Here is an 18,009-nt window from a genome sequence, read left to right as displayed (position 1 = left end):
CTCTGCTGCTTGTGTTCTTCAGTGAGTTTCTGTGCACAGGTCATCTTGTACAGAGTGCCTGGATATTTCCAGTTGCACTGCTGCCTTTCTACACGATTTACCGGGACTTCTTTGTACAGCAACTAGTATCGCTTCAATATTCTCCAGCGAACAAACAGGCTTAGGCCGAGGTCGCTTCGCTTCCAATACTGTTCCTTCCTGTACAAATTTATTGTGTATGCGAGTGTACACCTGTCCTTTTTTCTCCCTAAGGTAAGTCTTTCCGCTCCCGGGAGTGGAATGACTCCTTACCCTCTCCCTTAAAACCCACATCCTTTTGTCTTTCCCTCTCCTTCCCTTTTTTCTGATGAAGCAACCGCCGGTTGCGAAAGCTCGAATTGTGTGTATGTTTGTGTTTCTATTGACCTGCCAGCACTTTCGTTTGGTAAGTCACATCATCTTTGTTTTTAGATATATTTTTCCCACGTGGAATGTAATTGTTATAACCTTTAATCACCAATAATTGCGTGGATATTCAACACTTTCTCTTAGAAACAATAGCTGATCACATGATTACAACTCAGTCTCTCGTATTCAGCTGCCGTGCCGTGACATGCGGCCGGCACCGTTCGTAGCTAGGTGGCGCTTCCGCTCTCAGCCGATTTGCGGAGCGCCTCTATCGCCGTTTGCGCTTACTGTCGTGGCGGCACTGTTAAATGTCGTGGCACTGTCACAACACTTTTCCCCCCTTGGAAAAAAAAACTCACTTCCTTGGAGACATGGACAGCGCGGAGACATCCATGGCCTCTTGTGAGGCCCCGAGGAGATCCCACGGAGAGACACGAGAGTATGGTTGAAAATGTCCAGGGCGGAAGCTCGAGCGTGGAACGTGCCTCCTGGATGAGATGATGGGTGAAAACTCCGGAGCAGCATCAATATGTGTCATGGACCTGCGAGTGTGCTCCAGCGAGATGGGTCCCGGAGAAGGCGGCGTCATGACTGGGGCCGGTTCCGGCATACTCGGAAGCAGTAGCGACGTCGGCTGCATCAACACGTACGGTAGATCGGCAGCAGCGACAGGACTGGCTTCACGGGCTGGTGGAGGCGAAGGATGGGGACGGGGACACAGAACAAGGCCTGACAGGGTGAAGCAGGTGCAGTAGAGTGCGCGGTTGGCGGCCATGCAAGAGCTCAGCAGGGCTGCGATCACCCAGAGGCGTGAAGTGATAAGAACTCAGAAATTGCAGCAGAGCATCATCTGTGGAAAAATCACTAAGGAATTTTTTCATCTGGCATTTGAAAGTGCGGACAAGGCGCTCGACCTCCCCATTCGATTGCAGATGGAAGGGAGGTGCTGTAACATGATGAATCCCTTGTCCAGTACAAAAATCACGGAAGGCCTGCGAAGAGAACTGAGGGCCATTGTCCGTGACGATCGTGGATGGAAGACCTTCTAGCACATAGATTTTGGACAAAGCCAGCGTCGTCACCGCAGTGGTGGGTGACGGACATCTAACAACAAACGGAAACTTCGAGAAGGCGTCAATCAACAGTAGCCAATAAGTACCGAGGAAGGGGCCGGCAAAGTCGGTTCGCACCCGTTCCCATGGCTGAGCTGAATCAGGCCACAGAGAGGTATTGTACGAGGTGCAGCCAGTTGTTGAGCACACTGACCACACGCAGCAACCATATGGGTGATGTTCGAATCAATACCGGGCCAATAAACGTGCCTGCGGGCCAGGGACTTAGTCCGAGAAATACCCCAATGGCCTTCGTGCAACAGTTTGAGAACATCTTTGCGAAGAGAGGATGGCACCATGACCCGTGGAGATGCGCCATCCGTGGCCAGAAGAACAACACCATCACGAACAGACAGACGAAGGTGCAAGGCATGGTAGTTGCGAAGGGGATCCGATGTCCGGCCCTTGGTCCTGTCCGGCCAACTCCATTGAACAAAACCGATCACCCGACGCAGGACCGGGTCTCGCGCAGTAGCCGACGCGACCTGCGAACCTGTAAGTGGAAAACCCTCAACCGCACGACATTCTTCCTCATCAATGTGGAAACAGAGGAGTTCATCACGATCGAAAACCGGGTCAGAGCCCATCAGCAATTGCGACAATGCATCAGCATTGGCGTGCTGGGCCGTGGGGCGATAGTGAATCTCATAATGAAAACGAGACAAGTATAAGGCCCAAAGTTGCAGGTGATGAGCTGCCTTATCCGGAAGTGACGCCGATGGGCTGAACAGAGAGACCAGCGGTTTGTGGTCGGAGATGAGGTGAAACTTAGAACTTTTTTAGGGCATAAATGATAGCGAGCGCCTCCTTTTCGATTTGAGAGTAACGCCGTTGCGCCTCGTTGAGGGTCTTGGAAGCATAGGTGATGGGTCGTTCCGACCCATCCTCATACCGATGGGCAAGAACAGCCCCTAGGCCATACTGTGACGCATCAGTCGCTGGAACCAAGTGCTGACCTGGATGGAATGTGGCAAGACAAGGCGCCGACTGCAAATGAGCCTTCAGGCAGACAAAAGCCTGCTCACACCCGTCGGACCAACAGAAGGGGACGTTTTTGCGTAACAGCTGATGTAGAGGATAAGCTACCGCCACTGCGGATGGAATGAATTTATGATAATAAGCAATCTTGCCTAGAAATGCCTGAAGTTCTTTGACCGTAGACGGCCGGGGTAGAGCGTTAATGGCCGCAACGTGCTGATGTAGAGGACGTATACCCTCACGGGACAAGTGGAAACCAAGATACACAATGGAGGGTTGGAAGAACTGTGACTTGTCCAGATTGCACCTCAACCCAGCCAAATGCAAAACCCGAAACAGTGAACGCAAATTATGAAGGTGCTCCTTAGTGGAGGCCCCCGTGACAACAATGTCATCCAGATAGTTTATGAGCCGGGAACGGAAGCCGTGAGCTGTTCCAAAACCCGCTGAAAAATGGCCGGTGCGCTAGTGACGCCAAATGGTAACCGCTGGTACTGATACAACCCACAAGGATTGTTGATAACGAGAAATTCCTTGGAAGTAGCGTCCAACGGCTACTGATGGTACGCCTCCGATAAGTCAAGTTTGGAAAAGAACTGGCCCCCAGCGAGCTTGGTAAACAACTCCTCAGGACGGGGAAGAGGATAAGTGTCAATGAGGCTCTGAGCGTTGACAGTGGCTTTACAGTCACCACACATTCGCAGACTCCCGTTTGGTTTAGAAACCACCACGATCGGCGATGCCCATTCGCTGGAGGTAACCGGAAGGAGAATCCCTGAAGCTGTTAACCTGTATAGCTCAGCCTTAACAGGTGCACACAACGCCACCGGAATAGGGCGTGCCCGGAAAAACTTAGGGCGAGCCGTAGGTTTAAGAGTAATGTGGGCTTCAGAATACTTGGCACAACCCAGACCAGCAGAGAACACGGACGAAAATTCAGAACACAATCCATCCAGCTGTTGATACGGAATAGCCTCAGATATGAGGTGCACAGCATCATCAATGGAGAACCCGAACAACTGGAAAGCATCATAACCAACAGGTTTTTCAGTGCCCGCATGATCCACCACATAAAACGTGAGGGGCTGAACAACAGACTTGTAGGCAGTGGAAGCATCAAACTGGCCCATGATAGGAATTTTCTGTTTATTATAAGTCCTCAGATTTCGCGTAACTGGAGACAAAGGAGGGGAGCCCATCGCCAAATACGTGCGAGAGTTAATGAGAGTTACTGCAGAGCCAGTGTCCACTTGCATGCGGATGTCTTTATCCAGAACACAAACAGTAACAAACAACTTATTTGTTTGAGAAAGCACACAGTGAACATCCATGTCCGACACCTCGTCCTCGTCGACAGGAATTTTAGGGGACTGACACACAGAAGCAATGTGGCCTTTTTTCCTACATGAATTACACGTGGCCCAATGTTTTGGACACGCTGCCCTGTCGTGCGGTACGAAACAACGGGGGCAAGAAGGAAGTGCGGAACAAACCGGCTTCTGTGGTTGCTGGTTTCGCTGCGAGTGTTGCGGCCCAACGTGATGTTGACGCGAGTGAACCGCCGCCACATCGTCGTTCTCCTGTGAAACAGGCAAATTGTCCGTGTCGAGAGTTGACTGTACCGCGCCTACATCACACCACGTGTCTACTTGCGTGCCAGCAGTGTGAGACACTTGAAAGGATTGAGCGATGCTTAGAATTTCCGACAACGACGGGTTTGGCAGTTGTAGGGCACGTTGCCGAACTTCCTTATCAGGAGCAAGCCGTAGAATAGCATCCCTAACCATTGAATCAGCATATGACTCGTGATGTGTGTCCGTGACAAACTGACATTTCCTGCTCAGACCGTGTAGTTCCGGCGCCCAAGCCCGGTAGGATTGATGGGGCTGTTTACGACACCGGTAGAACGCCACGTGGGCGGCAACAACATGGGTGTTTTTTCGATAATAATCAGACAGTAAGTCACACAATTCTTGGAAGGACAGGGAGGCAGGTTCCTGCAGAGGGGCTAACTGAGATAGCAACTGATAGACCCGAGGGGAAATTCAAGATAGAAATAACGACTTACACATAGGAGCATCAACAACGCCAAAAGCCAAGAAGTGTTGCCGCAAACGCTTCTCATAATCCTCCCAGTCTTCAGTGGCTCGTCGTAAGGAGGGAATGGGGGCGGAGAAGAGGAAGACAGACGATGAGTAAGCGACGTCGACAGCGCCTGAATCGTAGCCGTCAGCTGTGTTTGTTGAGCCTGAATAGTAGCCGTCAGCTGTGTTTGTTGTTCAATGAGCGCTTGCATAAGCTGTTCCATGTCTGCCCCGTCACGAACACGCAAATCCACAACGCAGTGAAAATATCCGACGTCGTCGCCAAAAAGTGTTATAACCTTTAATCACCAATAATTGCGTGGATATTCAACACTCTCTCTTAGAAACAATAGCTGATTACATGATTACAACTCAGTCTCTCGTATTCGAGTGCCGTGCCGTGACGTGCGGCTGGCGCCGTTCATAGCTAGGTGGCGCTCCCGCACTCAGCCGATTTGAGGAGCGCCTCTATCGCCATTTGCGCGTACTGTCGTGGTGGCACTGTTAAATGTCGTGGCACTGTCACAACAGTAATGGCATAGAATGTAACTTATTATGTCAATTGATTATTCTGTTATAAATTTTTATAATCAGGGCATGACTTAGTGCTCACCGTGTATTTAAATGTATCATTGTGTCATAATTTAAAGAGGTTTTGTAGAGAAATTTTGGAGATTTAAGATTCTGAACAAATGGACATGAAGCTTTTGCTAACAACATATCACTTTGTATATTACATATATATACACCATATGGCTCTTCAGTGGGTATATGAAAACAAACTCGTATTAAAATTCAGCATTGTGTCAAAACTTCAGAGAAATCAGTGAAGAATTTTCAGAGTTATTGAAGAAATGAACATTTACATGTTTATTTATATAGATGAGATATCGAAACTTCTTTGGAAATATGCCTGTTAGAATGTCTCAGTCATAACTGAAATTTAATTTTTGGTGTCAAGACAAGGCAGTATGTTTTGCCGTAGTTGTGGACTCATTCTGAAATTGAAATGAACTTACTATGTTGTGAATGCGAAGGTTACATTCAACCTCATTTGGGAACAATGAAAAGTGAATTTCCTCACTAACTGCTATTTTTATGCGAATGTTAATATTCTAGCTATATCTATCCAATGCGACCATTATGCTTCAGCTGAATTCTCTTCCTGGGATATTTTTAAGAGTTGAGGCAGTCAAAGATTTTATGTAATCTCCACGAATGTATTCCCAGGGGCAGTGGTGGGAGCAAGTGTGGGATATAATAGTTTGTATTAAAACATAATATTTAACTTGTAGTAGCTTCAGTAATATTGATGTTACTTTTTTGTGACTTAAAATAAGAAAGAAAAGGGCCATTGGATGAAAGAGAAATTGATGGCTGCTTGTGATACATCATATCATTTTCACATGATCTGGATTTAAAATTATGACCATGAAGTTTTGGCCTATTCTATTTCTACAGTTTGAAAAGTAGGAAAAATACTTAAAAATGGAGATAAAACTGATTGTTGATAGACATCCAAACCTCCGTTAAGTGTCACTTAAAGTGAATGACAAGTGTACGGAACATACTATTCAGTTTTGAAGTCTGACATGTTGTTGTTGTTGTTGTTGTGCTCTTCAGTCCTGAGTCTGGTTTGATGCAGCTCTTCATGCTACTCTATCCTGTGCAAGTTTCTTTATCTCCCAGTACCTGCTGCAACCTACATCCTTCTGAATCTGCTTAGTGTGTTCATCTCTTGGTCTCCCTCTACGATTTTTACCATCCACACTGCCCTCCAATACTAAATTAGTGATCCTTCGATGCCTCCGAACATTTCCTACCAACCGATCCCTTCTTCTAGTCAAGTTGTGCCACAAACTTCTCTTCTCCCCAATCCTATTCAATATCTCCTCATTAGTTATATGATCTACCCATCTAATCTTCAGAATTCTTCTGTAGCACCACATTTCGAAATCTTCTATTCTCTTCTTGTCCAAACTATTTATTGTCTATGTTTCACTTCCATACATGGCTACACTCCATACAAATACTTTCAGAAACGTCTTCCTGACACTTAAATCTGTACTCGATGTTAACAAATTTCTCTTCTTCAGAAACGCTTTCCTTGCCATTGCCAGTCTACATTTTATATCCTCTCTACTTCGACCATCATCAGTTATTTTGCTCCCCAAATAGCAGAACTCCTTTACTACTTTAAGTGTCTCATTTCCTAATCTAATTCCCTCAGCATCACCCAACTACATTCCATTATCCTCATTTTGCTTTTGTTGATGTTCATCTTATATCCTTCTTTCAAGACACTATCCATTCCGTTCAACAGCTCTTCCAAGTCCATTGCTGTCTCTGACAGAATTACAATGTCATCGGCGAACCTCAAGGTTTTTATTTCTTCTCCATGGATTTTAATACCTACTCCGAATTTTTCTTTTGTTTCCTTTATTGCTTGCTCAATATACAGATTGAATAACATCGGGGAGAGGCTACAACCCTGTCTCACTCCCTTCCGAACCACTGCTTCCCTTTCATGTCCCTCGACTCTTATAACTGCCATCTGGCTCTGTACAAATTGTAAATAGGCTTTCGCTCACTGTATTTTACCCCTGCCACCTTTAGAATTTGAAAGAGAGTATCCCAGTCAACATTGTCAGAAGCTTACTTTAAGTCTACAAATGCTAGAAACCTAGGTTTGCCTTTCCTTAATCTTTCTTCTAAGATAAATCGTAGGGTCAGTATTGCCTCACGTGTTCCTATATTTCTACGGAATCCAAACTGATCTTCCCCGAGGTCGGTTTCTACGAGTTTTTCCATTTGTCTGTAAAGAATTCGCGTTAGTATTTTGCATCCGTGACTTATTAAACTGATTGTTTGGTAATTTTCACATCTGTCAGCACCTGCTTTGACTGATGTATAATGCTAGAAACAACTAATGGGTGAGAGACATGGACATTAAATGAATAATATTAGTGCAAAGAGGAACGGAAAGTTCAATGTTCAGCTACAAAAAGAAAGACAGAAAGTTAGCAGTTGATATCAGACAGACAACGAAGTTCACTGACGTAATGGAAAGATTGAGTTCCTCAAGATGGCAGTGGGCTGGTCATGTTGCTCAAAAAAAAAGATGACACGTGGTCGAAACAGTTATGAGAGTGGAGCCTAATTTACCAAAAAAGACCAAGGAGAAGACCTCCGGACGGTGGGACAGAGACCAAAGAAAGACATCCGGATTGAATTGGCAACTGGAAGCTCGGGATCAGCAGAAATGGAAGAACCTGCTGGAATCCTGTGTTGGACACTGACTCAGAGAAGCCACAACACTGAGTGATTGAATTGGATGAAGGTGATGAAGACAATGATGATCATGATGATGATGAAGTAGTAAATATTGATGTATTACAAAGCAGCCAATTTTATGGATCTTGTACATAAAATATATCAGACCTGGTGGTCTTTTGTAAAGCATGTGACTGGTAAACCGAAAGGGTGTGGGATTGAATCTCAGTCTGTTGATGGAATATTTTAATGTGCCTTTTAACCGAGCCTTTGTCTTTTAATAATGTGGAGATTCAGCAGGGATGACACGTGGTCTGGAATGTACATTAAATTGTAGGGCAAGGTTCCCTTGTAGGGTTACTGGTGCAGCCTAGAGACATGCAAGCTACCTAAGTTGCATTCATTTGAAAGACTTGCAGCAAGCCATTGTATCACACGTAATTATTAATATAGGTGACATTATGAAAGCAGTAAAAATATAATTGTGTCTATTTTGTAATAATATATGCTTCATACTGGAAAGGATTCATTATAAAGTATGAATGTTAAATATCTTTTATGAAAACATTTTGTCAACTTTTCAGGACTGGGCGTCCGGAGAACATGGAGGAGACGTGAGTGACCCATTGAATGTGGAGGCACAGGAGGACACTGATGTAGTGAGTATCATCTTGATTTGTCATCATCGTGTTGACTCCCAGTGGCTAAATTGTTACCCTTGCACACACTTCAGTCAGGGGGCAGTGTTTAGAATTCAACCTAAATGTGAGAAATTAATGGCAGTCTCACCTTGAAATTTCAATGAGTTGGCATAAGAAAGTACTAATTCACAAGAGGGTATTTTGGGAACTTCCAGTATGCTCTGTAACTGTTCATTTGCATCTTTTGTTATATGTATATGTTTGTTAACTTGCTATTGTTCCTATATTTTGGAAAATATGAATGATCTGAAAATGGGTCTGACTGGAAACCAGTCATTAAGTAAATAAAAGTGAAATTTGCAACTTTGGCTGGTTTTATTGTTGTATTGAGTGTATTTTCATTTATTGGATATCATTACTGAGTCAGAAATTACTATTCACAAAAATTATTTTTACTTAGCAAACCTCACACAAATCTTCTGTAATTTTGTTTTCATCTATTTTGTAAAACTTTAACAACAATTAAGAGGGACCAGCTAGAATGCCCATAAATTATAAACTGACATTATTAAAAATAAATGTGTTTTACTTTTCTGCTCATTGTCTGTTTCATATTACTGTCCTTGTTAGCATAATTTTAGTCTAAGGTGGATGAAATTCTTGCTTGCAAATTTCTTTCCAGGTTTTAGGATTCTTCATGTACATAATTTAAATGAAATGATGCAAGTTAGACGTCAACTTTCCAAATTTAATTAAAACATTCTATACAATTTTTCTCACAACACAATCAATTGTCACAAGATGGAATTTAAGACTTTTACGAACACATGTCCAACACCTCTTCCTGCCAAGTATCTAACTTCAAAGATATTTTATCATGCAGTTATTCCAGCAATTTCAATATTAACATTTTAACAGGAAAGATTTTCATGTTACAACCCATTTTCCAATTCATTATCTCCACAGTTTTTAATAATCAGTGGTAATATTAATAATCTACATCTACATCTACATCCATACTCCGCAAGCCACCTGACGGTGTGTGGCGGAGCGTACCCTGAGTACCTCCTTTGGTTCTCCCTTCTATTCCAATCTCGTATTGTTTAGGATTGTCGGTATGCTTCTGTGTGGGCTCTAATTTTTCTGATTTTATCCTCACGGTCTCTTCGCGAGACATACCTTCACTCTTCGGTGAAGGTATGTTCTCGAAACTTTAACAAAAGCCTGTACCGAACTACTGAGCGTCTCTCCTGCAGAGTCTTCCACTGGAGTTTATCTATCATCTCCATAACGCTTTCGCAATTACTAAATGATCCTGTAATGAAGTGCGCTGCTCTCTGTTCGATCTTCTCTATCTCTTCTATCAACCCTATCTGGTACGGATCCCACACTGCTGAGCAGTATTCAAGCAGTGGGCAAACAAGCGTACTGTAACCTACTTCCTTTGTTTTCGGATAGCATTTCCTTAGGATTCTTCCAATGAATCTCAGTCTGGCATCTGCTTTACCGACGATCAACTTTATATGATTATTCCATTTTAAATCACTCCTAATGTGTACTCCCAGATAATTTATGGAAATAACTGCTTCCAGTTGCTGAACTGCTATTTTGTAGCTAAATGATAAGGGATCTATCTTTCTATGTATTCGCAGCACATTACACTGTCTACATTGAGATTCAATTGCCATTCCCTGCACTGTGTGTCAATTCGCTGCAGATCCTCCTGCATTTCAGTACAATTTTCCATTGTTACAACCTCTCGATACACCACAGCATCATCTGCAAAAAGCCTCAGTGAATTTCCGATGTCATCTACCAGGTCATTTAAGTATATTGTGAATAGCAACGGTCCTATGACACTCCCCTGCGGCACACCTGAAATTACTCTTAGTACGGAAGACCTCTCTCCATTAAGAATGAAATGCTGCATTCTGTTATCTAGGAACTCCTCAATGCAATCACACAATTGGTCTGATAATCCATATGCTCTTACTTTGTTCATTAAACGACTGTGGAGAACTGTATTGAACACCTAGCGGAAGTCAAGAAACACGGCATCTACCTGGGAACCCGTGTCTATGGCCCTCTGAGTCTCGTGGATGAATAGTGCAAGCTGGGTTTCACACGACCGTCTTTTTCAAAACCCGTGCTGATTCGTACAGAGTAGATTTCTAGTCTCCAGAAAAGTCATTATACTCAAACGTAATACGTGTTCCAAAATTCTACAACTGATCGACGTTAGAGATATAGGTCTATAATTCTGCACATCTGTTCGACGTCCCTTCTTGTAAACGGGAATGACCTGTGCCCTTTTCCAATCCTTTGGAACGCTACACTCTTCTAGAGACCTACGGTACACTGCTGCAAGAAGGGGGCAAGTTCCTTTGCGTACTCTGTGTAAAATCAAACTGGTATTCCATCAGGTCCAGCGGCCTTTCCTCTGAGCGATTTTAATTGTTTTTCCATCCCTCTGTCATCTATTTCAATATCTACCATTTTGTCATCCGTGCGACAATCTAGAGAAAGAACTACAGTGCAGTCTTCCTCTGTGAATCAGCTTTGGAAAAAGACATTTAGTATTTCAGCCTTTAGTCTGTCATCCTCTGTTTCAGTACCATTTTGGTCACAGAGTGTCTGGACATTTTGTTTTGATCCACCTACCGCTTTGACATAAGACCAAAATTTCTTAGGATTTTCTGTCAAGTCAGAACATAGAAATTTGCTTTTGAATTCATTGAACGCCTCTTGCATAGCCCTCGTCACACTGCATTTCGCTTCGCATAATTTTTGTTTGTCTGCAAGGCTTTGGCTATGTTTATGTTTGCTGTGAAGTTCCCTTTGCTTCCGCAGCAGTTTTCTAACTTGGTTGTTGTACCAAGCTGGCTCTTTTCCATCTCTTACGATATTGCTTGGCACCTACTCATCTAACGCATATTGTTCAATGGTTTTGAACTTTGTCCACTGATCCTCAACACTATCTGTACTTGAGACAAAACTTTTGTGTTGAGCCGTCAGGTACTCTGTAATCTGCTTTTTGTCACTTTTGCTAAACAGAAAAATCTTCCTACCTTTTTTAATATTTCTATTTACGGCTGAAATCATCGATGCCATAACCGCTTTATGATCGCTGATTCCCTGTTCTGCGTTAACTGTTTCAAATAGTTTGGATCTGTTTGTCACCAGAAGGTCTAATATGTTATCGCCACGACTCGATTCTCTGTTTAACTGCTCAAGGTAGTTTTCAGATAAAGCACTTAAAAAAATCTCACTGGATTCTTTGTCACTGCCACCCGTTATGAACTTTTGAGTCTCCCAGTCTATATCTGGCAAATTAAAATCTCCACCCAGAACTATAACATGGTGGGGAAATCTACTCGAAATATTTTCCAAATTATCCTTCAGATGCTCAGCCACAACAGCTGCAGAGCCAGGGGGCCTATAGAGACATCCAATTACCATGTCTGAGCCTGCTTTAACCGTGACCTTCACCCAAATTATTTCACATTTCGGATCTCCGTCAATTTCCTTCGATACTATTGCACTTCTTATCGCTATAAACATGCCTCCCCCTTCACTGACTAGCCTGTCTCTGTGGTATACATTCCAATCTGAGTTTAGGATTTCATTACTGTTTACGTCTGGTTTCAGCCAACTTTCTGTCCCTAGTACTATATGGCAAATGACAGAACACACTTTATTGTCTATAATAAATCACACAATCACCGTCAATCTTTATTTTACAATTGCCATTGCCGACTTTAGCTCATATAAACAGGTACTCGTCAGCCTTTTAATTCTTCTTCCTTCTCGTAGTCAAAACAGATGGCATGCTCGGAACAAGAGTACCGTAATGCTGTTTAGCCAACAGTCCTGTAGTCTCAGCAATATTCCATCTCTTCAAAATGTTAGCATCTGGAAATGCTTCAGGGCCACCATAATCGGCTCGATTGCCCCGTACAACAGCAAGTGTCAGCCAGGTACTACCTCCAAACACTGCTTGTACATCACAGGTAAAGTTGAGATGCAGTCCACGAAAAACATTTGGACCTCCAATCAATTGCTGTTTATTAAACTGTCCAGCCAAGTCAATATCGATCGCCTTCAAACTGCGATACACAGGTACACTGCTGGCTCTCTGGCGTACAGGAACCGGAAGTTGGGGTTGCGATAAGCGCTACTGGGGTCCAGCTGCGCCGCATCATGGAGCGTCATTCCCCCCTGCGAACATCGAGGAGTGCAGACGTGTGGCTCACTACATTCACTCGTGTTAACGTGCCACGTCCTCCCGTTCCAGTGCACCAGCACGCCTTACCGGCCCGACTGCCGCGACCGTAAGTGAATTGTAGCGCGACGCGGGTGTAGCAAAACTAGGGCCCGTGTAGCCCGGCAATTGATTGGAGGTCCAAATGTTTTTCGTGGTCTGCATCTCAACTTTACCTGTGATGTACAAGCAGTGTTTGGATGTAGTACCTGGCTGACACTTGCTGTTGTACGGGGCAATCGAGTAGATTATGGTGGCCTTGAAGCATTTCCAGATGCTAACATTTTGGCTTGGAAGACATGGAGCATTGCTGAGACTACAGGACTGTTGGCTAAACAGCCTTACGGTACTCTTGTTCTGAGCATGCCATTTGTTTTGACTATGAGAAGGAAGAAGAAGTTAAATGCTGACGAGTACCTGTTTATACGGGCTAAAGTCGGCAAACGCAATTGTAAAATAAAGATCGACAGTTATTGTATGATTTATTATAGACAATAAAGTGTGTTCTGTCCTTTCTTTATCTCTTTCCCTTATCTCCCTCTCTTTTTTAGTTAAAAAAATCTATTCACTTTTTGTTTTGGTGGCTGTGCTGCTCTTGGTTGCTCGCTAGGCGGGTGACCTCGAACGGGACTTAGTCGCCGGATGAGGCTGCCGGGCTATGTGGGCCCTAGTTTTACTAGGCCCGTGTTGCCCTACAATTCACTTCCGGTCACGGCAGTCGATCAAAAAGTTTCTGTTTGGAGACTGTGCGGTCTAGAATCAGTTTGTTACCCAGGCAAAATTGCTGTGAGCATTGAGGCAATCATCTCACTGACATACCAGGTTGAAGGTACCCATTTTGTTAAACACTGTGTCCTGCCGCAATAAGAAATCTTTAACTGCCTGCTGCATATCGTCATCTGACCAGCACTGGTGACCCTCCCGGGCCTTTTTTAAGAGATTTCGGTCGGTGGAACTGCAGCATTAAGACATTTGCGATACGTGATGGAACACCACCCTGTGTTGCAGTTTTTCTGGATGTTTTGCCTCAAGTGCACGATGTAATTTCTCCAGTGTCGTAAGATTCCTCGAAGTCAGTAAACAGTGGGCTCGGTAATAAAAGAACAGGATTAGCAACACCTTTTCGTTAATGAATGACTCTTGAATTTCTTGGGATGAGGGGACAACGAGTGACATTACTGCATTCTTCATTCTCTAAAGGGTGCTTGGTGGTGTTTCTCCTTCAGCAGCCAAGAAGTGAATGACTGCATCGGTCTTGTTTGGTCGCTTTGGTAATAATATTGCAGTAGTTTGCATTTCTTTGTTTAAGCTTATATAAAGACCCGATGTAGACCAACACATTATTGACTTGCTCAAATTATGAAACTCATTCTCTTGACTAAGTCATAGAAATTTTCTGAGATTTTAATCATCATCTACCAATTTCTATCCCATTTGGATAATTACTACATTATGTGTGGGTTGTTGTTGTTATTGTTTTTTTCTACTCTCAGAGTGTAATTTGAGGAAAAATATTTTTTTGTACCAGGTGATTATAATTTAAACTTTCCCTATTTAACATGTTATGACACAGAAACAAATTACCGTACGAGTACCAAACTTGGTAGCATTAATGTCCAGAGTATGAGGTGGATGATTTCCATGTGTCACAGTGCCGGTTCCAACTATTGCCACCAGGTGCCATGATTAGTCATCGTGATTCGTAGTATCACACCCCTGAACAGTCGCAGTTCACTTGTTGACTTGTCATAGTGAGCTTGGACAAAAGGCATGGGGCATTATTAGTGAAACTCTATTGTTGAAGCAACAGTAATGCTGCAGCTGCACTTCATGAATTCGTCGGCTGAAAGGATTATGAAGGGTCCTCTTTCCCCACCTGCTGTGCGGAGCATTGTGAAGAAGTTCGAATCAACTGGAGAACTGGGTGCCACTCTGGAAATAGGCTGATTTGCATCACAGGTGGTTGATGAAATCGCTGTTGCTATGGCAAAAAACACTGTGCACAATTCCCAATCATCAGGCAGTGTGCATGCTGTGTCACTACAGTTGAACATCCCATGGTCCACCATATGGAAGCTACTTTGAACAATTCTCACGTGGGATCTGTACAAAATCCATATGCTACAGCAGCTTCCACCACAGGATGCACGATGGTGTGTTGACTTCACTTTCCACTTTCTCAGGAGGATTAAAGTTGACGAGGGCTGACCCTGGATCATCCTGTTGATAGACAAAGCTCATTCATCTCTGACAGATGAGGTGGGTACACAGAATTGCCAAGTGTGGGGGGATCTTCACCTCTAGTAACTGTGCATGTACGGTGAACATGTCACCATATGGTGTGGTTTCACGGCTACATTCATAATTGGCCCAACCTTTTTTGAACTGGTTTGCAGTCAAGGACCAAAGATTTGCAGCGTGACTGACCAGCGTTTTTACAGTATACTTCGTCAATGTCATGCCCACCCTACAGGAGAGAGATGCATTTTGGAAACAATCGCACTATCAGCTGATCGTTTCCAAATACTTGGCCTCACTCCCTTTAATTTCTGGTTGTGTGGTTACCTGATGGACAAGATTTACCAGGGGAACACTCACACATGTGCTGCCTGAAGTGCAGCATATCAAGAGAGGTAGCCAGCATACCTACAGACGTGGTTTGTTATGCTTCGCAGAAAGCAATCATGTTCATCCAGACTCTTCTGGACTCTGATGGGTGCCTTATTGAGACCCTTTTGTGGCAGTAATGGTACTGGTATGTAAAGGTATGATGTATTGTGTAGCACATTAAAAGTGTTTCAATTGAATTGATTTTGCATTATTTCTCTTCCCAAGTCCTTGACATTAATGCTACCAAGTTTGTTACATGTACGTAATTAGTTTCCGTGGTATAACATGTTAAATAGGGAGAGTTTAATTATAGCCACCCACTGTACGTGTTTCATTTTGAGACATATGTGTATACCGTACAAATAATATCCATAAATATACACATTATAATTATAGATTTAAAAATGCTATTGTTTGAGAAATGTTATTGGGCTATGATTTTTATTAGTGCAGAGCATTGATTTCTTCAATAGAGACTGAGAGTTTATTATTGACCAGTTTCATTACAATGGCTGCTACCAAAGCACTCTTATCTAAGGACCAAATTACTACTACATGTTACAGTACCCAACCCAAATATTGTTGAACTCTGTGACTGTTATTCTGTTAAGACCTGTTGACGGAGAATGCAACCATCCACAAACACTTTTAAAAAGCTATCTTTTACTACCGTACCAGTTTCAGGCTATTGTATCCATTTTCAGATGGCTACACTTGTTTTGCTATAGTGTTAGATTTATCAGCACCATGTTGTCTGATCTTGCAGTTTGTTCTGCTGAATGTTATTTCCCACCTTATCATTTCTGGGAGGAAGCATACACATAAGAGGGCAAGTGAGTTATTATCTGCAACTAAGTTATATTTTTGTTTATTTTGGTACCACTGTCATTTTACATTGACGACGCATACTTTGTTTCAAGCTGCTAGGTTAGTTTCGTTACCGCTGCCGTGCTGTTAATCATGGCTGCTCTGCTGTCTGTTTTTGCACCAAAGAAGAGCAACATTCAGTGATCCGTTTTTTGTCATTGGATGGCGTATCAGGGGCTGAAATTCATCAAAGACTTTTGGTACAGTACAGGAACAGTGTTTTGCCACAATGGAGTGTCTACGAATGGATTGAAAAATTCCGAAATGGTCGCACAAGTGTTACGCACAATGAAGGAGCCAGATGACTGTTTACTGCCACAAATGAAGAAACCATTGAGTGTTCACATGAAATGATTCTCTTAGACAGACGATTAACTATTGACGAAGTAGCACATCATCTGCAAATTACTCACAGTTCTGCCTATGAAATCATCCACAACAGACTTGGGTTTCATAAAGTTTGTGCAAGATGAGTCCCAAAACAACTCACACAGTTGCATAAACAAATGCACTTTGACAGCTGCAAAAAACATTTGGATCACTATGGTAACAAAGGGGACAACTTCTCAGACAGCATCGTTACCATTAAACCTCTAGTCCTGATGGAATCCCTATCGTAGCTTATAATCAATTTGTGGCTGAGTAAGCCCCTCTTTTAAACATAATCTCCTGTGGATCCCTTGAACAAAAATCATACTCAGTGGTAGGAAGAAGTTGATTCTTAATGCTCAATAATAATGAAGTGTCTCAAACAGAATGACCTGTTCTATGTAAATCATCACGGGTTCCGAAGACATCAATCATGTGAAACCCACGCCTGTCACATGATTTCCTGAACGCCTGTGACCAAGGCAGTGAAGTAGATGGAGTATTCCTTGATTTCCAAAAAGTATTCTACTCAGTAACCTCCACTGCCTCCCCCCTGCACATGCACACACTAAGTACTGAAAGTAGGATCATGTAGGATATTGGGAGAAGCTTGTGACTAGAATGTGGGTTTCTTAGTACAGAGATCTGCCCCAGGGATATGTGTGGGGATCCTTGCTATTCATAATGTATGTTAATGACATCACAGACAATATTAACCCTGGCACCACTAAGCTTGGATCTGTCCCATGGATGTTGAAGAGGAGGGGGGGGGGGGGGGGGGTCAAAATTTTACCTCACATTCTTTTAACTTTTTAACATTTTGTTTGTTTTGTTTTGATTATTTTAGGAATTTCTTTACTAGGTTGCAACACACTTTCCATAGTTATCAGGAACATTATAACTTATACAAATACAATAAATAAAGTAATGAGTATAAGAAATATTATTATATTTTTATCATGGTACTAACACTTTCATATACATCAGACTTATATTAAGAAATCATAAAAGGATGTAAAATTGCAAACCACAAATAAGAAAACAGAAAATCAAAGTAAGAAATTACAGTTGAGTTTTTCCTGCCCACTCACTTTCACTTTCAGTTTCACAACCTTTGCATATGATTGTTTTTGCAGAATGACTGGAAAACACTGTTTTTGCAGAATGAGTGGAACACACATTCTTGGAACATCTGCAGCAAATTATAGACACTTTTGCCATCTTGTCTTTTTCCTATTTAGAGTTTTTACTCTTCAAACAGATGTGACATCTTTCTCTTGAATAAAATTCAACAGATTGAACTGTTGCAGTAATGCTGGGCAGCATTTTCCCTAGAACACTTTCCATTGTAGAGATGATAGGCTTTTGTAGACCCATGATATTCTTTGCTCTCTCTTCCACAGCTGGTCTAACGAACTGATGACCTA

General features: G+C 42.8%; 1 protein-coding gene across 4 annotated transcripts in view; it reads left to right on the top strand.

Moving 5' to 3' along the window:
- LOC126295151 (zinc finger protein 721-like) overlaps window positions 1-18,009 on the top strand; it is a 201,094-nt gene that overhangs the window by 77,408 nt on the left and 105,677 nt on the right. For all 4 annotated transcript variants that reach the window (XR_007552392.1, XM_049987439.1, XM_049987441.1 and 1 more), the window contains exon 3: window positions 8,419-8,493. Coding sequence is in view for 3 of the 4 variants with exons in the window: in XM_049987439.1 (XP_049843396.1) it covers window positions 8,419-8,493 (75 nt within the window). In the remaining variant the exon portion in view is untranslated. The remainder of the gene's footprint in view (window positions 1-8,418; window positions 8,494-18,009) is intronic.

The sequence above is a fragment of the Schistocerca gregaria genome, chromosome 11, assembly GCF_023897955.1.
Source record: "Schistocerca gregaria isolate iqSchGreg1 chromosome 11, iqSchGreg1.2, whole genome shotgun sequence".
In the NCBI taxonomy this organism is placed as follows: domain Eukaryota; kingdom Metazoa; phylum Arthropoda; class Insecta; order Orthoptera; family Acrididae; genus Schistocerca; species Schistocerca gregaria.
This window is presented reverse-complemented; position numbering and strand designations above follow the sequence as displayed.